We start from the raw sequence: 25,380 nt of genomic DNA, 5'->3' as shown, positions 1-25,380 counted from the left end.
TATGTTTAAATATTGACTGTTGTGATAAAGAGGTCACTAACTGAGGCGGTCACTACTAACGTAAAAACAAAAGTGGTGTCTATCTCACAAATTGGTTGTTTAATTTGCCCTGAAGGTCCTGGTTTCAGAGAGTGCTAGTAGATCTTTGAATGGATTGAGACAGTTGATTAAGGTGTTAAAACAACCATGGACCCACGGGTCTAAAATCCACAGAGCACATATATTGACAAAAATGTATACCTGTACTCTTAGCGTCTTTGCCCAAAAAGCATCCATTAAGAGCAAGACCCTTATTTAAAAACACGTGACAGACTTGACGTATATGTGAACATGAGTGCCATTTCTGGTGTGGTTCCCAGGCACAGACTGCGGATCTTAAGAGCACCGCCCAGCAGGCTAAAGGGAAGGTGGAGCAGGTGCAGCAGGAGGAGCTGGAGCTCAAGATGAAGCTTAGTGGACTGGAGTCCACCCTCACCAGCGCCAGCCCTGACAACGTCAAATCACTCAAGGTACACCACAGCAACAGCAGCAACAACAACAACAACAACAACAACAACAAACCAATGACAACCACAACAAACCAACAACAACTTGCATTTATATAGCACCTTATGAAGGCACCAAAAGCACTTTACAGTAAAAGGGGAACTAACTCACTAGCCACTAGGGCTGTCACTTTTGTGAAAAAATCCTGTTCGATTCTTGAGACATAATTGTTTATTGAATCGATTGTAAAATCGATTTTTCATGTCTAAAGACGTTTAAATTTTCAACGCCAAATATAGGCCAATCCACAAACAACTAACAGGCATTACGAACGTAAAGGGGGCGCTTGAAGACGCACAAGCCAGCAATATTTCTGATGATTTCTTGGCGTGAAGTTTCGTGCACAATGACAAACAGGAGTGCAACATTCTCGAAAAACAATAAGCAGAGTGGACTGTCATAACATCAGTGAAAAACATTACTGCAGGCTTCAACGTGGCTGCGTTTACAATTAGAAATGTCAAACAAATTTAAGCCCCACGTAGAACTCGACTGCACATACCGCTTTGTCCTTCTCCATAGTTTGATATACCCAAACCCGGTGCTTCCATATCGAACTCCTCAAGTTATTAGGGCCTATCACTCGTCTCTCTCATGTCGCACAGGTTGATTGCGTTGTCCTCAATTTTTTGGCAAAACACCAGCAGCACAGCAGCCGATTGAAACAGCTGTTTCCGGTGCGTAAAATTGGTGGGAATTTTCGTTTTAGCTATCGCAATGCTTACTGCACTTCGGAATTCTTTGTTATTTTTCTGCTTGTTTGCGAGTTTTGTTACATCTAGATTTTGTATTTGTTTAATTCGTTTAAAATTAATAGTGTACATATTTGGTTAAAATCGATTCCGTATTTTAGTTTTCGAAACTTGTTGGTTGGTCCAATCGATTGTGCAATCGATTATCGAACGTAAAGTGACAGCCCTACTAGCCACCTCCAATGTGCAGCACTCACTGGGTGATGCAGAGCAGCCATTATGGCCCAGAACGCTCACCACACACCAGCTTGAGGTGACACAAATCAATGCAATTCAACACAGCCTAAAGGTTTATCACAGAAACCAAAGCCTAGAGAGACTCAAGGGCAAGAGTTGGGCCCCCCATCTGAGCTGGTGACAGCAAAAAATATTCTATTAAACTCTCCTATTAAAACACTCACTCACTTATGAGATTTGAGAAATTTATGTCAAGGCCAACGGACTGAAATTCACTTTGAAATTGGTTCATTTGATTTGTGATCATTCTGCATCAGCATCAGCATAATTATACTGTATCAGCATTGTCAGTTTGCCTTGGTTCTAAATAGTCTTTGCTTTCAGGACACAGTTCAGAAGCACTCAAGGCTGCTGAAGGATTTACTGGACTGGACCAAGAAACAGAGGGAGAAAATTGAGCTTCAGAACCAACAGTTGACCCAGTTACAGAAACAGGCAAGTCCAAACTCCATAGTATTCAAAAGCACAAAAGTAATATGTCTAATGTAATATATATCTACCCTGTGTGTTACCAAAAAAGAATCAATGACACTCTATGAAAATGTGTTGTGCCTTTGTTAGTTAGATCATTTGTTTGTGTTTGTAGTTAACAAAAGTGTTTTTGTGTATTACAGAATGGGTTGTAAGACCTGCCTGAAGAAAAGACACACTGGACACTCCACACTCCCATTATTTGGAAGACTATACTTCAAGCTATTTACATACCCACAAACAGATCCAGCCAATACATTTCAGCTAATACATCATATCATATAATACTGTATTTTAATGTTTCGGACATGCTTACTTATTATTTTATTACTTATGTGTTACTTACTTACTTATGTTACTAACTGCCTTTGTTATTTAAAATAAATATTGATTCAATAATCCCTGTCTAGTGTAAAGTGTCTTTGAACCAATTTGACCAGATAATCTCAAGAGAGGTAGAAGTGGCAGTGTGTGTTTGTGGCACAGTGGCCTACTGGTTAGCGCTTCGGACTTGTAACCGGAGGGTTGCCGGTTCAAACCCGGACCAGTAGGCACGGCTGAAGTGCCCTTGAGCAAGGCACCTAACCCCTCACTGCTCCCCGAGCGCCGCTGTTGTTGTAGGCAGCTCACTGCGCCGGGATTAGTGTGTGCTTCACCTCACTGTGTGTTCACTGTGTGCTGAGTGTTTCACTAATTCACGGATTGGGATAAATGCAGAGACCAAATTTCCCTCACGGGATCAAAAGCGTATATATACTTATACTTATGTGTGTTTGCTCAAGCATATCCATACAGCATGCAAGCCAATGTCTGTATGTATGGGTGAGTGTGTTTCCATGTGGGTGTGGATGATTCCCCACCTGTAGTGTGTGTGTGGCGTGTAGACATAGCGTGCGGGGAACTCCAGCACTTCTTTGGTGGGCCGCACGCGCAGGTCTGGATAGGGCTTGACATGCAGCAGCTCAGGGGACAGACAGTAGTGAGGGGCCTCGGGGGCTGGAGAGATGTCTATCTTCAACTGGGCTGAGAGAGAGAGAGAGAGAGAGAGAGAGAGAGGGAGAGAGAGGGAGAAGAAAGAGAGAAGAGAAGAGTGGGAGAGAGGTAGAGATAGGGGGAGAGAGAAACAAGACGGAGTTGAAAGAGAGCGAGGGAGGGGAGAGAGAGGGACAGAGGTAGAGATGTGGAAAGGGAGGACAAAAGGGGGAGGAAAATAGAAAGAGAGGGAGTGGAGAAGAAGGGAAGGAAAGAGAGAGTGGAGAAGAAGAATGAAGATACAAGTTATTGATTATTATTCAAAAGCGCATTTTGAGTCACAAAAGGTAAATGTGATAAAACAGAAGATGACTACATTAAACCTAGTTCAAACCAAGCAAAAACAAACTCATCAAACCTTAAAGCAAGCTAAATGACTGCGTTTACTGGCACTTGTGTCCCGGTTATGATCGGGATTTTGAAGTATCCGGTATATACCGGTTTGGTATTTGCGCATGTAAACATCATAATCCCAATTTCAATACCGCGGATAAGCCCTTATCCCGGTTTTGAGTAACATACACACACAACCAGGATAGGGTGTGCTAATATTGTGCTAACACTTTATTGTTGGTAACCGGGATAGTAGGATTCATCATGTATACAAGGATATTAATAACCGGGTTTCTCTGTGTTCATGTAAACACCACATCCCAAATATGATTAAGGGTCATTCACACCAAGAACGATAACGATAACTATAACCATAACGATAAAAGCGTCCACACTGAACAACGATAAACGAAGTCTCTCCTTGTGTTAATGAATGTGACGGCTAAAATTTGATGGGTTCTGATTGGCTATTAGCTTTTTATCGTTCTTAAAATCGCTCTGAAAGTGATCCCCAACAATATCGTCTTCATGCCGTTATTGTTATAGTTTATGTGTGAACGCCGTATTCATATTATTGTTATCATTGTCGTTATCGTTCTTGGGGTGAATGACCCTTAAGGCTAATAACCGGGATACTGAAGTGCATGTAAACGTAATCAATGATATAATTTACAGAAAGTTGGTAAGTGTAGTGATAAAGGTCATTTAGAGGTAAATGTGGAGCGTTGTGTTGCAGTTTAACAGTTGCAACTGTTGTGTAAGGTCAGGTTGGGGGTGTGCAGGTACCAGTGACAGGTCTCAGCCTCCTCAGGACGGAAGAAGGTCTACGCATGTCAGCCAGAAACTTATACAGATCCTCATCACTCAACCTGTCACCTTCCTATATACACACACGCACACACAAACACACAAACACAGAGATACACAAACGCATGAGACGACACGCATAGAAACATATATATATGTACACTACACATGAATGGTTATTCCAACTGGACATCCACAGATATGTTCAAAGTCCTGCACATATAACCAGAGATAAGCACAAACCAACACACTGACCTATTTGACCAAAGATCAATGGAACAACAAAAAAAAACACAAGATGTCCAGCATGTATTGACCGCTGACCTGTTTGAAGAAGTTGGTGACTGTGAGAGTGGCTGGCCGGAACGTGGCGAAGTTACACATGTCCTCCCCCACACTCATCCGCTCGAACCCCTTCTTCTTCCGCTCGTTCCACGTCCCTTTTCTCTCTGCGGAACAAAACAAGGACGAGTCAGTGAGGTGGGAATACATGTATAGAATGTATAGGATGTTCCGTTCTATTTGTTTATGGCCCCTGATGACGGTGAAATGATGACAATATCAATCAAAAACAAAACTAATCAAACCTAATGTGGTTAAGAAATTAGAATTTTCCACAGGGTCTGAAATCTTGCGCAGAACCCCAGACAGGGCAAATGGAGAGTACAGGAGGCAAGAAAATAAAAACAAGTACCAGCAAAGACACAGCTTGGTACATATGAGTCATGTGTCTAGTTAAATAAGAATGGCAGATATTTCTGACCAGTAAAAGCCCTCTATATGTATGTAGATCAATGGTTGCTGGACACTGAAGTTTTGCAAAAGAAGCTATATGACCCCTGACCCAGGCTATGCCCTAATGTCAATGCAGGTCAGCAGAGACAAGGCCACTTCTGGGATAATATTTACTAAACCCACTTCATCTGAATAACACAGAAACATGAACTAAACAGAAGTATGAGCTGATAGAATAAACACTGTAAATGAATCGTGTGCCATGTACTATCATGTCATTCTAATGCCATGTAATATGAAGTAATCCTCTAGAATGTACACTTAACACCATGTTTGTTAAGTAAACAAATCTACTGGAATGTAAAGTAATGCCATATTTGGCATTACGGATTATGGAAATGTAATGTACTGTAAGTGCTTGCTGAATGAACAACTGTGCTGTAATCTCATGTCCTCTAATCTAATCCCTAGTGTCCGGTCATGTCCGCATGTGGCATCTTCGGCAGTAGATAGGGATTTGGGCCAGAGACATCTGAGGTGTCGGAGTTAAAGTGTAATTCCAGCAAAAATTGACCCATGGGTGTTTTTCTGCATTAAAACACATCAAATAGGCCGTGGAGACAGTATTTTTCGTTGATCAACCACTACAGAGCTTGCTCCAGTATATGCCCAAATCGCAAACAGTGGATTAGCTAAGGGCCATGAGTCAAACGCTTCTCAAATAGCCTTTTTTTAACCAGTAATATTGTTCAAAACAGCATCAAACCTCGTCAGTAGCTTGCACAAGGTCCCTAGACATAAAACGAAGCACCAACAACGTAGTTAGCGAACCCGGAGTTTATCACAAAAGACTGTTAATCTCACAGAAGACTGAGATCTCACACGGAGCATGACGTCTATTGCCGGAAGGTAATGCCTTATATGGACTTTCCTTCGAGCTAAGTAAGTGTTAGGATACTTAGTGTAAGTGTTCTTTTAGTCTTCTGTAATAAACGACGGGTTCGCTAACTATGTTGGTGCTTCGATTTATGTGTAGGGACCCTGAGCAAGCTACTGACGAGGTATTGTGTAATGTGGTGTAGTGTACTATTGTGTAGTGTGGTGTAGTGTTGTGTAGTGTACTATAGAGTACTATTGTGTAGTGTGGTATAGTGTACTATTATGTAGTGTGGTGTAGTGTACTATTGTGTACTACTGTGTAGTGTGGTGTAGTGTGTTGTGCTATAGTGCACTACTGTGTAGCGTAGTGTAATGTGGTGTACTATAGTGTACTACTGTGTAGTGTGGTGTAATGTGGTGTGCTATAGTGTACTACTGTGTAGTGTGGTGTAATGTGGTGTGCTATAGTGTAATACTGTGTAGTGTGGTGTAATGTGGTGTGCTATAGTGTACTACTGTGTAGTGTGGTGTAATGTGGTGTGCTATAGTGTACTACTGTGTAGTGTGGTGTACTATAGTGTACTACTGTGTAGTGTGGTGTGTCGTGATGTCTGAGGTACCACTGTCTGAGTCGGGGTCGGAGCGCTCCAGCCCCCCCACGCTGCTGACAATGTTGAGCAGGTGAATGGCGGTCCAGGCAAAGGGCATGCGGAAACGACCCAACCTGTTGCAGGACTGCTCCGCCTGCGTACGCAACTTCTCCAGCTTCTCCTTATGCTGCGCACGCACACACACACACACACACACACATATTTACATAGGCATGTACGCACAAAGAAATACAGGCAGGCAAACAGCCAGCCATACAAACATTATATAACTACTGCACTTATGTATCAGTGAGGCACAATGCACTTTTAGGATATTGCCGTATTTACATGGAGAATCAACATAGTATGCCAATCTATAAAAACATTGCCGTTTTCTTTTTGAAGGTTGTATTAATTAATTTAGTAAAAGAGATTGGTGATTTCTTCTTTTTTCTAAACTAGCCAATACCAGTTCTTCTCAGCTTTACCATTCAACATCTTTAGCTTCAGCTCTAAGCTACTTAAGCTTTGAAGGACACAAAGTGTCCTTAGTTAGTTTTAAATCAGGTCTTCTCAACATGGATATTTCTATTTTAAGAAATATTGCCAAGGCCTCACATAATTGGACCCTTTTAGGAGTTTGCTGGACATTGATCGTCATGAAGGCAAATATTGAAACTGTCATGGAATGCATTGAGAAACTATTACAGATGTACTCTGCCAAGCGCACTGTCTGCCTGCCTCTCACGCACGCACACAGAGATGCACACTTGCACCTCACACACACACACACACACACACACACACACACACACACACACACACACACACACACACACACACACAGGACATGTGCATTCTTGGCTCTAATATTTGATCGTCTGTGCCAGTCTGGCCTTCTCACCTATTTCTCTTTCCTCTGCAAATATATCCCTGAACTTTATAAAGTTTGCTTTAATATTAGACAATTCTTAAATATTGGCTGTCCTGCTTCTGATTCAGCAAACACAGGTGACCGCATGTTACCCTTTTGGGACTCTGCATGTGCAGTTCAGAGGTCAGTCTGGTGTCTGCATGCTGCTGCTAGCCAGTGAAGCTGTAACTCACCTTAGTGGAGTCGGACTCTTTCATAATCATGTAGGGCTCACAGCACTCCCCTATGTCGCCCTGCTGCAGAACCTTCTCCAACTGAGAGAGAGAAAGAGAGAGAGAGAGAGAGAGAGAGAAAGAGAGAGAGAGAGAATGTGTGTGTGTGTGTGTGTGTGTGAGTGAGAGAGAGAGAGAGAATGTGTGTGTGTGTGTGTGTGTGTGTGTGTGTGTGTGTGTGTGTGTGTGAGTGAGAGAGAGAGAGAGAGAGAAAGAGGTGGGTGGGGGTACAGTTTGCATAGAAAGAAAGAGAGAAAGAAGGAAGGAAACATGAGAGAGAGAGAGACAGTGAGACATGAAAGAGACAAGGATGTCATATAAAGAGAGAGAATAAGAGAGAGCGAGAGAGTGAGAGAGCGCGAGAGAGAGAGAGCAAGCGAGAGAGCATAAAAGAGAGGATTGGATAATGCATGAACTAATAAAACCATTTATAGTGAGAACGTAAGGTCATGAGAGAATGGCACAGTGAGGCACAGCAGTGCAGGTCATTTCCCCACTGAGCTGTGGGCTAGTGGCGCCCCCTGCTGGCTGCTCGTAGCTACCTTGATGACCAGGAAGATGTCTGCGGAAGGGTATGTGATGGAGAAGATGGCGGAGCGGGCCAGGGTGGAGATGGCCGTGTGGGGGATGTGAGGCCGCAGCAGGCCCTTCATCTGATCAGAGTTCAGGTCAAAGTGGAAGTTCTCCGAGATCTGGGAGGTGATGGGGGGGGCGGGGGACCACAGGAGGTAGCGGAGGAGGAGGAGGCGGAGGAGGAGGAGGAGGAGGAGGAGAGAGGCAAGGAATCAGGACAATCGGCACAACCATTTTCAACTCAAATCAAATCTCCAGGTCGCAGGTCAAATGAAAACATCCAAACTCTACTTCAAAATAAATTTTCCAAAGGACACACTGGAGTTAATGCAAGTAACTCTGTGATAACAATAAAAAAAATGAATACCTTTTTCTTTTCTTTGACATCATACAGAGCCAGTGTTCCAAATATTGGCTCAATTTCTATCTCAAACCTGGAGGGACAACCAGGAGAGAGAGAGAGAGACACACACACACACACACACACACACACACGAGATTAGCTCTGGATTGGCTGCAGATAGCATCAGATAGTATCAGTGTAACGCGCACATGAGGGTAGAATGCGGAACATGGGGGTCAGAGAAATGTGTTGGAGCAGTGTGGAGTATACAGTGATATGACATGACATGATTCTCTGGGGGTCTGCTGATGAGTGACTGTTGCAAATGCGGGCATATGAACCCTGAGAGAGATAGACTGGAGACCTGACAAGAGATGGAGAACAAGACCGGTAGAGAGGGAGGGGGGAAGTAGTAGAAGAAGAAAAACACTTCCTCACTGAATCCAGTAAATTCAGCAGTCAGGAACCAACATTTCCATCAATTAAAAGACTAGCTTCCATACTTATTGGGAGAGCACAAAAGTTGTGCAAATCTAGCTGCACGGTACCTGGTAACCTGTCATAAACTGATGAAGAGAGTGGCATATATTGTGACATACTTCACTTTCTATCACTAATTATTATCCATGATAACACACATAATTACTATACTGTATAGTACGTACAGTAATACTGTATCATTTCCTATTCTCTCTCTGACTGTATTATTTTGTTATAGGTTTGCTTCAGTAATGCCAATAAAGCTCCATTGAAAATTGAAACTGAGAGGGGGGGGTAGAAATGGTAGAAATTAAGAGAGCATTTAGAGGAAGTGGGGAGGGAGAGGCAAACAACAGAGAAACAGAGAGAGACAGAGTGAGAGTGAGAGAGAGAGAAAGAGAGAGATGGAGAGGAAGAGAGAAAGAAAGAAAGAAAGAAAGAAAGAAAGAAAGAAAGAAAAAGAAAGAAAGAGAGAGGGAGAGAGAGAGAGAGAGAAAGAGAGAGAAAGAAAGAGATAGACAGACAGTCAGACAGACAGAGAGAGATACTCACTTGAGGGACAGACACTTGACCATGATCCTCTGGCCCATGTGCTCTTTGGGGACCTCTGGGAGGGAGCAGCGCTCCACCGCCTCGTCCTGCCGCGTGAGAACCGACCGCCCACAACGTTTACACAGACACCAAGGCAACGTTGACACAGGACACCGCATTAAAGAAGCAAGAGCAGAGAGAGGGAGAGAGGCACAGAGGGAAATAGGAACAGAACAAGCATGTTAGACAGGGACATTGAGAGGACAGCAAGGGGGACATGCAAATACTGTACGGTCAAAGTCCATCATATAGCACTCAAACAAGTGGATGGATTTCAGCTGTAGATATATGTCAGGCTCCCCTTTGGGAGCTATACAATTAAAGACAGACACACACACACACACACACACACACACACACACACACACAGACCTCGTCAGGTGTGGGGTAGAGGCCTAGCAAGTCGGTGTGGCGCCCCTGCTGGCGAGCGTCGGCGTTGCGGTGGTCCATGTCCTCGGCGCTGGTGCGCTCCAGCACTGAGGGCAGCAGTGCGTCGGGAGACGAGTTCTTCAGGTCGAAGATGCTGGAGGCCCAGCTGCCCCGCGGCGTGTCGTCCATGGACACCGAGCGACGCTTTGCCTCGTCCTGATGGACACAGCAACGGGGACGCTCAACAGTCTCATTCACATTTTCCATAAAGCATTTGATACAACACAAATAAAACAGATAAATACTATTCTATTACATGGGAATTGACACCTTGCTCACAAGTGCCTCAGAATAACCTGCCATCCACATCTTCAACTCCCAACCCCACATTGGGAGGATAAAATGTACATTATTGGTAGCCTGGAGATTCCAGACCCTGGTAATCTAGAAGGATTAAGGGTCTGGCTACAAATAATGTAATGGCCCAACTCGAGGGGCGGCACCAAGCTTGCATTTGAAAATCTCACTGCACGCAATTGGATAAGACTATACGACCAATGTTTACTGACTGATTCCGGACTTCTACACAATTGGATAACACTACGACTCTCATCTGTTTAGCTCGCCTTTGGCCCGCCTATATGAGATACACCGATGTGATTGGCTCCCCCCGATACAAGCGGCAAAAGTAACGTGCATCATTACTCATTGCCAGAGTGTCTCGCAGAGATAATTCAAATTGTGCTCCTGCGACAACTCTGGATTTTCCAGGTACATTACTGGGGGAGCAGAGAGAAAGAGAAAGTGGGGAGCAAATGAACTAAGTGGTCCGACACGCTGAAACAGAGAAAAAGTTCTAGCCGACCTGGTCGTCATGACGTTCTGTTGCGGTCTCGTCCAGCTCAAAGGTCTGCTTGACCAGGCCCCTCTGCTTCTCCCTCTGCCTCTCCGAGTTGTGTGGCGACTGTGTGGTGCTGTAGCGCTGGTACCTGCGTGTGATAGGTCACAGAGGTCAAAACGGGCACTGCCGCCCAGCATCAGGGACAAGTCCTCACAGCTGTCCTCATCTCTGTGGTCCAGTGAACTGTAACGGAGTGCGGCCTCAGCAGCCTCTGTGCCTGCCTGCCTGCCTGCCTGCCTGCCTGCCTGCCTGCCTAGCCGTACTCACTTCCTCTGGATGATGAGCCAGTCATCTGTGTAAACTCCCAGGGCGTCTCGCACTCGGGGGTCCAGTGTCCTACAACAAAACACAAACACAGAAAACTGCTGATGCGGTGCTCTAGTGTGTGTGTGTGTGTGTATTTCTGCACAGCAACTGTGAGGTGTTGTGTGGTGCAATGTTGTGTACAGCAGAATAAAAAAGGGTGTCATGTTATATAGTGCAGTCAATGTTTCCCATACATTGACTTATTTGTGGCGGCCCACCACAATATCAACACTGACCATTACACAATGATTTTCCAGGTTGTACTAAATTGTGCTTAAATCTGGTTAGCATCATAACCACGCTGCGCTAATTTGTTAAAAACTGTTGCATTCAAGTCAATGTCAATTCTGCAAACCTACCACCACAAATAGAATTTAATTCTGTGGGCAACACTGAAGTGAGTGGCACACAATGCAGGAGTGGTGTACAGCTCTGTGCTGCAGAGTGCAGTAATGCGGAGAATACAGTCATGTACTGTAGTGGTCTAATGACATACCCTGGATCCTGCTGTGCAGTCACTAAGTGCAATGCAATGTTCTAAAGAATGAAATTCTTTTCTTTCTTTTTTTTTTTTAAATATATATATTTTTGGGGCTTTTTATGCCTTTAATTTGATAGGACAGTGGAGAATGACAGGAAGTGAGTGGGAGAGAGAGTCGGGGTGGGATCCGGAAAGGACCACGGGGCGGGAATAGAACCCGGGTTGCCGGCGTACGGTGCAGGTGCCCCAGCCAGTTGCGCCACAGCTGGGGCCTGAAATTCTGTTAAATACCTTGCAATGCTAATTTGGCCCAATGATGAGTAAAGAAGAGCACAACTGTGTAGCATTATAGCTATACACAATGCTATGCTGCACAGAGCTGTGTAGTGCTGCAGAGTGTTGTATTGTGCAGCTGAATAGCGGAGGTCTGTGCAGGGCTGTGTAGTACTACACACTTCCATGTGACATGCTTCCCAGAACACATCACAGTGCTGTGCAATAGATGAAATGGGATGTGTGCAATGCATTCATATACTGTGCAAAACACTGTAGAGCGCTGTGCTCTGCTGTAAAATGCTATGCAGTGCATGTATTGTGCATGTATTGCCATGTATTACATGGCTCTTCACAAATGACTTGAATGGGACTTCCCAACACTGCCGCATCGGAGTCCTGTTCGCCCTGTCGCGACTTATTTTCCGACCGGCGTTCTATACATTATCCCTTACGTATTGCCATGCAATGCTTGGTGGTGCTGTGTGCGGTATGGTGTGGAGCTCACACACACACACACACACACACACACACACACACACACACCCACACCCACACACATCAGCTGCAGATGCAGAGCTGGGGTAGCTCGGTCCCAGAGGTAAAAGCAGGCCACGGCCACTGAGCCGTGCAGAATGTGTCACATGACAGGGACAGGCCTACAAAAGTGATGTGCTCAGTAGTAATGAACCGTGCTCGGGATTGTGTGTGTCCACGCATGCCACTGTGTGTTTGCGAGAGGAGTGAGTGTGAGTAAGCGAATGACAGAGTGTGTATGTGTTTGAGTATGTGTGTGGCTGTGATAGTGTAAGAGTATGTGTGTGTGCGCATGTGTGTGAGTATGTGTGTGTGTTAGTGACTCACTCTTCCTCAGGCAGAGCTGCCTCAAGCGTGCTGCACTCTCTCTCCTGCAGGACGAGTTCCAGGTCATCCGGGGGGAACTCCATCAGCTGGCGGAGTGGTCCAGGTTCTGGTCCAGGAGCGTGGCTGCTCACATACTCCTCAAAGTCCACTGGTTCCACTACCTCTGTCAGGGGCAGCTGCAAACACACAGGCACACATGCACACACGCACACCACATACACACATCATGCTAAATTGTAATCAATTCTAATTCATTTCAATAGGACACTTCAATAAACGAATTTGGGTACTTTTGAGGACAGAATGCACAGTTCAGTATCTCACTTAAAGGGTCAGTTAGCGATTGTGCATGCAGACACGTTTTTTTTTTTTTTAATGCATAAAACGTACATTATATTTTAACCAAGGACAAACAAAACACACCAAAGAGGTAGCTCACCCTTCCCTACAGTATTCCCAGAGAAACTCCACACAGGGTTTTGAATTGTTTGGGGGACAGACTGCCCCCACATTGTTTGTTTCCAGCCTGGGCTGACTACAGAGACTGTTTTTTTTACAGTGAACTCACAGGATGGGCAGTTAGCCGATTGTGAGGAGATGTTCGCTGAATGTGACAAAAAATATTAGGGGCGATCGCGTATGGTCGCTGACTGCACCATCTTACAGTAAAGCTTGAGTTTGCATATGCCAAAAAAATATTTTTTATTACAGAGACAGGACGAGGAAATGAGGGCAGAAGAGAAAGTGATTTGTCTGGCTTGTGGCGCAACCTCTTCCTCTTTTTAAGACGTACCCTAACCACAGAGTTATTCCCCCAGCCAAATCCAGAGTTGCCTTTGGATTGTCTTTGGTGGTAAAACAACAAGATTTCAAAAAGGACTGCCTGGTTCGATATCTTTAAAAACATGCTGTTTGTATCTCAACCGCTATTTGCATTCAAATCACCACTTTTATTGCACTCATCCTTGACAAAAGAACACATGCAAACACACTCACACACACACAGACACACACACACACACTCACAGGTTGGTGAGCTCCTGCACGCTTCTTAGATAGCTGTGGTGACCCATAGTCCCTGGACACCTGTTTCCTCACCTCAGACGCCACCGTTCTAGGAGAGAAACACAAGTTAATACTGATCAATACCTCAAACAGTATTAAATATAGCAGTGGCAATACATTTATTTGTATGATCGAACACGTGCAAATATGCAGCCAGGAAGTGTTTCAGATGGGAGCAGAATAACAAATGCAAACTGAACTGACATATTAGCCAGCATCAAATGAGGTATGGAGGCCTAACCCCACTACCCATTCCCACTCTCCATTCCCCACAGCAGGACTGAACCAGACACAGCTAATCTTTCGATGTTTAGTTGCACTTCGTGCATGTAGCATGGATGAACATAGCCACAGAGAAAAACACAAAGAGGTCATCTACACTCAGAATTGGAATTCGGACATCCGGAGCTTTGCTACTTTTGAATATGTTTGCTTAGCCCACCTGGACCATATCAACAAATGTCACAGTTAACAAACTGATAGCCTCACAGGTGAACTTACTCCGCTAATCTGGTACAACACGGTTTACTGCCATTTTTCAGAGGCCGACAAGGACTACAGTGACAACAGAGGCGAGAAGTAGCAGCCTGTCAGGACAAGAAAGATCCGGGAATCCAAATCAGCAAGCGCAGGAGCACACCAGTGTCAGCAGCCTCCTCCAGGAAAGCCCAGGATCCAGGACGTCATGGGCATAATGGCAGGCATGGGCATGTGAGTGAGTGAGCTGTGATTTGGGGATGTACTGTCTGCAGCAAAATGCACATAGCCCTTAGATTACAGATTGATCTCCTATAAACCACCTCCACCTCCACAGCTTCAGTCGCTAGACTTGTGTAATGCAGTGTTCTTGGAGTGAATAACATGTATTGATTGTGCAATGGATGTGGTGTAGGCCTAGGTTATGTGGTGCAGTGGCTGGAGCCCAAGACACATTAACCTCTGGGGACAATAAAGCACACCTTAAGCTTAACCTTAGGCTGAATCTTTATTTTCAAATGTCTCATTTCACATCCAGTCCAGACTGTTGAGTTTGGCACTCATTAATCATGACTGAATAAAGTGAACGGACAGTCTGAATATGTTTACAATAACGACTGTTATGAAGTCATGGGTTTACACTATGTTTGACTAGTGGGATGTTCCTGTTCGTCTGTTTAGCCAAAAGTGAAATCCAACACGTAAGTGCCTTATAACACATGGAAGTAAACACAAATATTGACCTCAGCCCTGAGCACCCAGCATGCACTTCCTCTTCTGCCCAGTCACATGGGCTAGAGTGGAACAATACAAGCGAGTGCCTCTTGAGACGAGAGGAGGCAGATGGAGACTGGTACAGCAATCAGGGATACAGGCAGACAGGAAGAACAAGTTCAGCTACTAGGGGCTGCCCATTTGTGTTGCAATAAGAATGCCTTCTGATTCATTAAATGTGAAGTAAGCGGTTTCTGTTGTCAAAACATTTGCTTCTGAACTTCAATTGCTTCTGGATACTGATGGGTATGAAGACAAGGCAGATAAACAGTGCCCCCGGATTTTTGTGTCCACTTTCCACACTGGGTTTAACATTTCACACCTTTTTTCTTTTTATTTAAATGTTCAGGCCCACTCAATTTGTCAACAACTGCATGAGCAAACACCACCAAACATGCACACAGGAATAACTCCAAACCATTAATCTTCATACATGTTGTTATTGCCGATCTAAAGATATTACATTTTTTCACAAGGAAAAAAAAAACTGAAACACACAGGGTGACTAACACTTAAAAAAAAGGAACAGGTCTAAAAAAAAATTCCCACCAATTTGACATTGCGATGCATGCTCACGAACGCCTTTGATCCGAGATCTCTCTATCGAACCGTACCCCCCCCCACTCCACACCATAGTACGATCCCTCTCCTCTGTCTGCTCTGCAGAGCTGTGCAGCTGCCCTCCTGCTTGGTGCTACTGTCGGCTGTGGAGTCCAGGAGGGGAGCAGCACCAGCAGCTGTTCTGGCTTGGACGGCGTCGGCGCCGGTCCGTGGGACTGGACTGGACTGGTGGGTTGCAGGGAAACAAAGTGGTCTCTCCACACTCCGGGCCATGTGCTGCCCCCCAACCACACATGGGAGTGTTAGTTCCTGACGGCGACAAAGCAATGTAACCCCCACCACCACCACCACCACCACCACAACCACCACCCATTCCTTTCATAGACAGTATGCAGCTGCTCCCCCCAGTAACTCAAACTGCCGTTTCTCTCTCTTTTTTGGTGCCTCTCTCTGAATTAGTATTGGTAAATATGTCTGTATAACGGACAGACACTCACGCTCACACACACACATTCATACACACTAACAGACACTAATTCTCTCTCTCTCTTTTACACACACACACACTCTAACAGCTCAAACACACACACATTCATACACACTAACAGACACTAATTCTCTCTCTCTCTTTTACACACACACACACTCATACACACTAACAGACACTAATTCTCCCTCTCTCTCTCTCTCTTTCAAACACACACACATTCATACACACTAACAGACACTAATTCTCTCTCTCTCTCACACACACACACACAAGCAGAAATTAATTTACTCATACACAACCAAGGATGATTTTGGTCTCTGACTACACATTCAACACTTAATATACACTCCTCACAGGACTCAATTCTCTCTCACAAACACACCCATGAACAGAAACACAGAAACACACACAAGCACACAGAGCAACAACAGACACCAACTCTCTCACTTAGTCTCTGTCTCAGAGACACCAACACTGACAGACACACAGCTGCGAGGACCCAACATCTGCCCCTTCCATGTACTGAGCAACCTCTCCTGTCACCACACATACACCAAGCCCCTTCCTCTACACACTGGAATGCCACAGTGCTCAAGCTGTTAGCCTGAAACACACACACACACACACACGCACACACACGCACACACACACACGCACTCTCCCAACCTACATTTCACCCACTCTCTTTATCTACTGAGGTTTACTCCTCCTTCTGCATTCTTTCTTCTTCACGCTCTCTCACACACTAACTCACACTATTTTGCCCCCCCCCATCATGGGAAGCCCCAACAAACACCCCACGATCCCCCTCTCTCGGCCGAATCCCCCATGCTGTCAGCTGTACAGCTATAGCCCGGATATGGCCTCTCTCCCTGGGGGAGTCAGGCCACTCAGTCAGGCCAAACACTCCCCACACTTCCTGGCATGATAAAAAAGTGATGACTGCAGAGCTGGATTTCCCAAGGCAGAACTCCATGCCATGCTGCGCGGAACGCGCTGCTCTAGCAGTCATGTTGTGTGTTGTGGCAGAAGTAATATGGTACATAGCCTCAGCCAATAATGTGACCTACACAGCACATTTCGCCCAAGCTATTTTGGCTTAATCAAAGCCAACGTGTTCACTGGATGAGACATGACCACGAAGGCCTAGGCCTACATTTCATATTACATAGCCCACGTCCGAACAGGAAAAAGGAAGAAAAATCTCTGCCGCAACACAGTGCCTAGAATGACTTCACACCCTTTCCTGCATCCTGGACACAAACAATGGACAAAGTTCCAACGCTAAAGAAAGGTGAAGAGAGAAGAGAAAAAATAGGCGAAAAACTTGGTGTCTTCATTTAAACTTTTCTTGTGCCGTTTCATCACTGCTACTCAGAACAGAAATGGTAGGTCACTCAGCAGATGAAAACACAAAAATATACGTAAAGAATAGAGGCAGACTGTGCCTTGGGGCGTAAAGAATAGAGGCAGACTGTGCCTTGGGGCGTAAAGAATAGAGGCAGACTGTGCCTTGGGGCTTAAAGAATAGAGGCAGACTGTGCCTTGGGCCGTAAAGAATAGAGGCAGACTGTGCCTTGGGGCTTAAAGAATAGAGGCAGACTGTGCCTTGGGGCGTAAAGAATAGAGGCAGACTGTGCCTTGGGGCTTAAAGAATAGAGGCCGACTGTGCCTTGGGGCGTAAAGAATAGAGGCAGACTGTGCCTTGGGGCTTAAAGAATAGAGGCCGACTGTGCCTTGGGGCTTAAAGAATAGAGGCCGACTGTGCCTTGGGGCGTAAAGAATAGAGGCAGACTGTGCCTTGGGGCTTTGTTGACATGCTCACCACATTCCAAGATTGCAAAGATTTCCGCTTGGTTTTGATCACGCTTACCTGATACACGAGATGTGACGCTCATCAAACTCCTGCCCTGCTTTATGGACACCCCGACTAAACATGCCACGGAGAAGAAACAAGCCCCGGGGGGGTTGAAGGAAAATACATTTGTTTATCAACAAAAGCTACTCTCTAAAAATGAAATGAGAGCAATGCTATAGAAGAACCTTATATAGTGTCCCAAAGAACCCGCAAGGTGCTAGTTCTCTGAAAAAAAATGTTTAAGAAAAGGTATGAAAATACTAGTCTTTCTAAAGAACCATTTCCAATGTGAAGAACCTTTCACTTGATGTAAAGGTTCAAGTCGTGGTTCTTTATAGAACCATATAATGATGAAAAGAAGCAATTTTGAGCTTTACTTTTTGTAGTGTTTGCAATCAATTTGACTTAAGCTCACTTTGGTTACTAAGGCTGAACTATATTCTGCAACAAGAATATATTCCACAGGCTCTTCAACAGACACTGCAAGTCTGCAAGAGTTGCCTACTTTACTGTCACATGAAAGAACCTAGGTCTAATTCCTACAGTCACTCTATGAAACTGTCAAGCCCAAGCCAGGTAGCCTACTCGTGATTTTCCCAGATAAAAAAGGAACTGCACATTCCCTGTTCTGCTTGTGTTTTCATTAGGCGAGATGAATAGTATCAGGTTGAAGATAGTCCCAGAACGTCTAAAAAAATGCAGAAGTCGGTTTTGCTTACAGATGGGCTATAAGCCTTTTCTCAAAGGCAAAGGCAGTGATTTGCTTATAAACACACAGGGTCAGGCACAGTTCATTAGTGACAACCACTCACAGTAGCGCCACAGACAGAGAGAGCTAACAACACCCGCCTGGTCCCGCATAAAGTAGTTTACCGTAGCTTGATGGCTAACATTTACCCATCGCTGAAAGCTTGTGTTAGTTTTAGCCTAATTGTTGTAAGACACCTTACATAGACACAGCAATGCGGTAGTAAGGGTATAACTTATGAAAGAGTTAATTCATCATTTGTAGGCTATCTACCACCAACACCAGTAAAATTATGTTTTGAAAAAAAAAAAAAAATATATATATATATATATAGTGAAAATATGCTTCTGTCATGTATGCTGTTATCGCCAATGACAGTAACATTTGGTTGATCAATGTGGCGCAAAGCTTCATTCAAATAATCCGATATCTCTTAGCAAGCCAGCTAGGAACTTTCGTCCGAACTATTCAACAGGGAATGCCCTAAACGAGCAGAGTTTTCTTCCTGTCTCCATATCTACTGTAGGCTATATCAAATTTCAAGTTTTAGTGAAACGCATATGGGCTGAACAAAAGAATCGTCCCTGTCCAACTGCACTCACGGGAGTAGGCTACGGCGGTTCATGTCAAGCGATACCTCCTAAATTCATGCGCTAACGTTGACGAATTCGGTCACGCGAGCTATCACACCCAAAGACTGGCAAACAACACTATTTTGTTATTCACTCTTACCTGTTAATTTTATGGGCAAAAGCCCTCCTTTCCGTTGTTGAAGCTGCCATCCCATCCAGACACCTTCCAAAATATCCTCCTTTTCTTACACTTTCGTACTGGGCAGCTTACACTCTGCTTCCTTGTGCCTCTACAATGACAAATGGTTCCTCCTAGTGGTTAGGAGACGAAAAACTCACGCATTCTCACCTAACCGGTTGCTATGACGCACTCAGACGGTTGCAACTAGATGCAGAGTTTTTGTAACGTAGCCTAGACCTAATGTGGTCAGACTCAAAAAGCCGTTAAAACCAATTATGTATAATGCTAGCCGGTGTGGTTTTGTTTTTGCAACAACAAACGGAAATGTTTGTATTCGTTAGGTTTTGACAGACAGTAGGTTATTCAAGCGCATGGGTTTGTTTTTGTCACGAGCAGTCTAGGCCTGTAGACTATTTTATAGAAGCAATAAGCTGATTCGAAAGGGATTAATGTTAGGCAGCGAGGTGCGGCTTAGACCATTGTTAAGTTGTTCATCTGCAGAAGCAACGTGCAGATGGATTGGCCAGTTTGTTGACATCTATCTGTGTCCACTTAAAGATACATAACAGCTCTGCTAATGACGCGGTAGCAAAACATACCGTGTAGCACAGCCTACTGATAAGAACAGTTTCTAGGATCAAAGGGCGAAGAGAAGACCAAGAGGGCAGAACAGCAGGTGGCATCGCTGCCCCATTCTGCATGTGTAGTGTGTGCCAAGAAATGGGTCAACCAATCATCCTTCAAGAGTTCTCCTGAATAGCCAATCAGTTTCGGTCACCAAAAACTCCTTGGAGAAGTAATTACTGCATTTTCCCTTGATATGAACAAGCTCGACGTCTGTGTATGGGCTCTGGGATTTGACATTGTAGAAAGTAGTCCAGAGAGTTGTCTATTTTCTCTCACAATACCATTTTTCAACTTAGGTTGTCAAAAATAATCCCTGTACTGCATTTGCCCATGTGTTAAAGACTGGCTGTTTTACCTTTAATACAAGGCCTAGGCCTACTGTCTAAATAATGTGACCAAACCATGTTATCAAACCATCACCTCAAATAGTGTAGGATCTGTCAAGTGTTTATGATTAGCAAGGGAAATATTTCCATAATGTGAAGCTGCAATCTACAAAGAGGCGATGGAACATTTTACAATGGTAAAGGAATTTATTTTGAGAATAATCTGACCAACGGGCACTGACGGACAATATGTGTCCTTATAGGCTGGCTACACACAGTTGAAACATTATTATTAGGCTACTTTTATTATCTTAGAGATTTATACATTTTTGAGAACATTTAGTTTCCATGTGGTTTTACAAATGTGCTATATGTGTAAAAACAATAGCTACAGTTAGGCCTATGGGACAAAAAAATGCAGTTATACTAGGCTATTAGTACAATGCAATACTATGCAGTTATGTCAAAAATACTGCATTTCTGCAGTGTAGTGCAGTAAAATGTAGTGGTAATGCATTTGTTTCATATACATACATTCTTGCTGCAAGGGATTCCTCAGAACCATATGGGCCTAACACACCCAAATATAATCAACCAAATCCTGTCTTAATCAAATAGCAATGTACTTTTTGCTGTCAATCAATTCTTCAATTAAGTCTTCATGTGAACAAGGGTAACAGCACTTCGCTATATTACTTCACTATATTCAGATAGTCATGCATGTAGACTATACAGTAAGTGATTATGATCCTAAATATTTAAATAGGCTTGGGCTACTGCTCCACTCCATATGAATACAAGTCTCAGAATGACGCTGTGCAGTAGTTAGATGTGGGAAACACAGTCACTGTAAAGCTTCTGCCTGTACACATGTGGAGATACTGGTGATGGGTAATGTAGTTTGGCACATCAGGACCGCCATCTCCCCAGGCCGTACGACGCTCCGTGACCAACATACTATACCTGTCTTACAGCCCCGTCGCCACCAGAGGGAGATGTCCGCCATAATTAGGTCCATCAGGCATTTGCACCAGCCAGGGTCTCTCTGAAAAGGCGGTGTCCAAGTGTTTATGATTCAGCCAAGCTTCCCATTGTCCAAATGTAGTGCTAGCCAGATTTGATTTACAAAGGCTGCAGAGAAAATTGGTCATCATTTCAGAGTCTAAAGAACAAAAATATTTGCAAGTGTGACCACAGACAGGTGATTTAGAAAACAATTGTGTGTGGATGTGTACAGAAATTGAAGGCATGTCTAATATATAATGTCTACTGTCAAAATTGTTTAATTTATTCCAAAACAAGACATGTTTGCCAGAATGTTCAATGTTTCATTAACAAAAAATCACCATTTTATTGGAGACTATTATAATAAATATATATAAGTATATATCAATTTTGGATTTGGATTTGTATTTATGCATATGCAGTGCAGTAGCATGTCCTTTGTTAAGAAAGGGAGATTTTGCTCTTGCTCAAACCCCATCTGCAGGGCCAGGAAATGCATGCCCCTTTATGGTAAGTAACCTTCACTCCTCCTTTCTCCTTGCTTCCATTTCCTCCCTCTCCCTCCCTCCCTACTTCTGTCAATGAAGTATGACCACACTGTGCTGCTTCCCCCACCCAACCCCACCTCCTCCCCACCCAACCCTAGTGCACAGGTCCTTTAATCTAGCACCAAGGAGAGCTGCAGCAGGTATGCTGCCGTACAGTGCACGCCATCACACACGTACACACAGCCAGCATGTGTGTGTGTGTGTGTGTGTGTGTGTGTGTGAAAGAGAGAGAGAGAAAGAGAGAGATAGAGATAGAAAGAGTGTCTGTTTGTGTATGGGGACAAGGGCCTCCCCTATCCCATTCTCTTCTCAAAGGAGAGACAGCCCAGGGAGTTTTTCAGGTTTAGGTGGTGGGTGGGGGAGACTCTGGGTGACAATGACCGTGGACTGGGGCTGGGGCTCTCTGCGCTGGCGGCTGAAGAGCGAGTGAGTGAGCAGACGTCCATCTTTACGGACGCATGTGGATCGTACAGAGTGTGTCTCACACAGAGACTTTGGGCGTGGGGTAGGGACCGAGGGTAATGAAGACAAATGAGTCTCCCGTTCTCTCCCTTTTTCCCCCCTCTTTCACCCGTGCATGTCCCAATCTATTTATAAAACCAAAATTCCAGCCACGTTCAGCAGTGTTTAAGCTCCTTTCTTTGACCACATGGCTCTACCCTGCAATTAGCGTATTGAGTGTATACAGTGGTCATTACGATGATTGATACACGTGCTAGTTTCGAAGGCACAGGTGTATTAGTTATCCCAATCTGACACGTATATTAGTTATCGTGACTAATGAAAGATGGCCTTCTCTCCTTCGGTGTGAGGGGGCCAATCTTCAGAGTTAATGAGCCATATTCCTGCAATTACATTAAGAGTATGGACCCTCCGCAATGCGTCAGAGTTGTGCACCGTTTCCTTGAGAAATGTTCGGTAATACCGTAAAGCGAAACACGAGCACATACCTAAAGCACATACCATAGTAGTATTTTGATACAGAACAGGATATTAGTGTCAGATTTGTCACATTAGATATGATTTGTAAAGCATTCAAAATGCATAATATGTAGCACTGTATTATGTTTAAATCAGCAGCATCCATGCAACATCCATCTGTACCCCACCCACCCCCTTGCCACCTCATGTTTTCCTCTCCTCTTCCTCTACTCCTCTCCTTTCCTCTCTCCTTCTCTCTTTCTGTGCTGAAGGCTTTCGATTCCTCGACCGGCACTATTGTTGGAGTGCCCCTCCCCCAGCATATGAGTGAGAGCGCACCCCACCACACCACACACACCACACACACACACACACACACACACACACTAGCAACATCCCCACCCCACCCCACCTCGCTCTGTCCCTGCTGCATTACCAAAGAACAAAAGCGAGAGTGTCAGACACCACCCTCCAGATCTCTTTCACACCCCAGCCCCCTCCCCGTCTCCAGATGGGGGAGGTTTTTTTTCAGGGGCTCTCCGAACCCCAAGAGTCCTTCAAAATGGATGCCCCCCTCCCCCTCCACCCCTTTCCCCTCTTCACCATCTCTCCACTTACCACCACTACCTCTTGCATCCCCAACCCCCACCCCCATCACCCGCCCCGTCGCCCCACTCCTCAGCTGCCCGTCATCCACCTGCTCAGCTGCCACGCGTCCATGCCCAGGGCACGCCCCCATCCTCCGCCACCCCACCCTGCCGGGAGAGAGTGGCACCACCATTAAAATCATTAACCACTTGCTTGCTTGCTTCCAGTGGACTGGATCCAGGACAGTACTTTAGCGGCCGTAAACACTTTTAACGACATGAACTCCTCTGAGCACATAAAAACAACACACACACCACACACACACAAACACACACACACTCATTCAAAGTTGATTTCCATTTGCATAAGAAGCATCCCGTAATGAAAGAACAGACCACCAAGAAGAAGATAATGTAAACAAATACAGTAAACACTATAAAGGAAGTCAGAGCAGCTTTACCCAGAGAGACTCCCCTGTGCCCTGGGATTCAAACAAAGACTTTGAAGCAAACCTTTGAGATGATGCAAAAACCTGACATGTAGACCTGTTTCCCCTTTTTATATTGTTGCTAACCATATTTATTCACCACATTTGCAAAACAGATGAAAGAGAGTGACAATAAATAAAACAACAACCACAACAGCAAAACAAGGGAGCAAAAGAGCAACAGATAACCACTTCTTGTGCATAGGCTGTTGTCTAGCAGATGCTCACTTGCCTCTTTCTTTTGAGGGCATCAACACATTGCATCTTCAGGAGATTGTTTGCTGTTAACCCCCCAACCCCATGACAAAGCTGGGCCTTAGGGGAATAGGAGAGAGGTGTAGCACTGGGCCGCATCTGTCACCGGACAGCTGTTAGCCCGTTAATGGAATTTGTCCTGCCTTTGATGGACGTGGGGGGTGAGAGAGGGAGATAGGGTGGATCTAATGACTTCTAAATCAGTAAAAATCTGCTTAATTACACTAGAATACAGAGATCTATAGCCTGCTGGAGCTGTCCTCATCCTTTAAACACCAAATAAAGTCAAAGTGATCCTGTAATGGGTTAAACACACACACACACACACACACACACACACCATGCAGACAAGGACCATACATGTGGCACATAAAACATACATGCTTCTCTACAAACTACACATGTCAGTTATGTTGAGAGAGAAGTAGGACTAGAAAAAAATCATATATGATAACGGATGTATAGTTCACAAAGTATAGTATTCAATGATATGGCCTATGAATGAAAGCACATCAGTTCAACATACATTTGTTAGTAATATACATAGGGCACACTGATGTAGTTTTATTCATTTTAGATCTCCAACTGTCCTGAGCAGAAATCAGTGAACTGAGATTTTTTTTTCTCACTCTGCAGAAAATGACTAGCCAACCACCCTCCACCTCACTCAACCGTCCACCAAACCTCCCAACAACTCCCATCGAGCCTCCTAAAGTCCCTAAGGGTTCAAACACCCAAATCAATGGAAAGAAAGACAAGTGGGTTGAGGTCCTCCCTCTACATCTGCCAAGGAGACCCAGGGGGAGGGGGGGCTCCCTCACGACAGGGGAAGGGAACAATATCGCTCCATCTGTCACAGACGGCCCAATCTCTGCTGAGATTAAATGTACCCCCTAGACGCATCACACCGTATATTACGTTGGTGCTTGTGCTTGAATACATCAAAGCTGACCACACCTTTTCTTTGCTTACAATGAAAACCCCACTCCCCCTAATCTCGACCATATTAAAGTGCTTCCTAATCCTCTAAAAGGCATACATCACATCAATAATACTGCAACATCACTCATAAGTTGTATGTTACAGCAACAGTTTTAAAGACATAGCAGGTTTATGTAGCAGCTGTCTTAGGTGAAACAGTTGTATAGACATGATCATTTGGAGACCACCAAAAGCAAGACATTGTCA

At 44.6% G+C, this 25,380-nt stretch overlaps 2 protein-coding genes across 4 annotated transcripts in view; one reads left to right on the top strand and one right to left on the bottom strand.

The window, feature by feature from the left end:
- Positions 1 to 2,360, top strand: part of angptl8 (angiopoietin like 8) — a 2,982-nt gene extending 622 nt beyond the window's left edge. Inside the window, exons 2-4 of the mRNA XM_048244993.1 lie at positions 360 to 509; positions 1,860 to 1,970; positions 2,150 to 2,360. Coding sequence (XP_048100950.1) covers positions 360 to 509; positions 1,860 to 1,970; positions 2,150 to 2,161 — 273 coding nt within the window. The 3' untranslated portion in view covers positions 2,162 to 2,360. The remainder of the gene's footprint in view (positions 1 to 359; positions 510 to 1,859; positions 1,971 to 2,149) is intronic.
- The window catches only part of LOC125295642 (dedicator of cytokinesis protein 7-like), a 51,563-nt gene extending 31,949 nt beyond the window's left edge, over positions 1 to 19,614 (bottom strand). For 2 of the 3 annotated variants that reach the window (XM_048244991.1, XM_048244992.1), the window contains exons 1-14: positions 19,415 to 19,613; positions 13,736 to 13,823; positions 12,710 to 12,885; positions 11,053 to 11,121; positions 10,750 to 10,873; positions 9,888 to 10,100; positions 9,477 to 9,562; positions 8,469 to 8,535; positions 8,071 to 8,220; positions 7,490 to 7,570; positions 6,413 to 6,569; positions 4,503 to 4,627; positions 4,158 to 4,251; positions 2,867 to 3,029 (exon numbers count right to left, since the gene is read on the bottom strand). In XM_048244991.1, coding sequence (XP_048100948.1) covers positions 2,867 to 3,029; positions 4,158 to 4,251; positions 4,503 to 4,627; positions 6,413 to 6,569; positions 7,490 to 7,570; positions 8,071 to 8,220; positions 8,469 to 8,535; positions 9,477 to 9,562; positions 9,888 to 10,100; positions 10,750 to 10,873; positions 11,053 to 11,121; positions 12,710 to 12,885; positions 13,736 to 13,823; positions 19,415 to 19,464 — 1,643 coding nt within the window. In that variant the 5' untranslated portion in view covers positions 19,465 to 19,613. Of the gene's footprint in view, positions 1 to 2,866; positions 3,030 to 4,157; positions 4,252 to 4,502; positions 4,628 to 6,412; positions 6,570 to 7,489; positions 7,571 to 8,070; positions 8,221 to 8,468; positions 8,536 to 9,476; positions 9,563 to 9,887; positions 10,101 to 10,749; positions 10,874 to 11,052; positions 11,122 to 12,709; positions 12,886 to 13,735; positions 13,824 to 19,414 lie in introns of all 3 variants that reach the window. The other variant, XM_048244990.1, reaches the window with a different exon arrangement.
- Positions 19,615 to 25,380: the final 5,766 nt, after the last annotated feature.

The sequence above is a fragment of the Alosa alosa genome, chromosome 6 (assembly GCF_017589495.1).
Source record: "Alosa alosa isolate M-15738 ecotype Scorff River chromosome 6, AALO_Geno_1.1, whole genome shotgun sequence".
NCBI lineage: Eukaryota > Metazoa > Chordata > Actinopteri > Clupeiformes > Clupeidae > Alosa > Alosa alosa.
The sequence above is the reverse complement of the archived record's forward strand: the minus strand, read 5'-3'. Positions and strand labels throughout refer to the sequence as shown.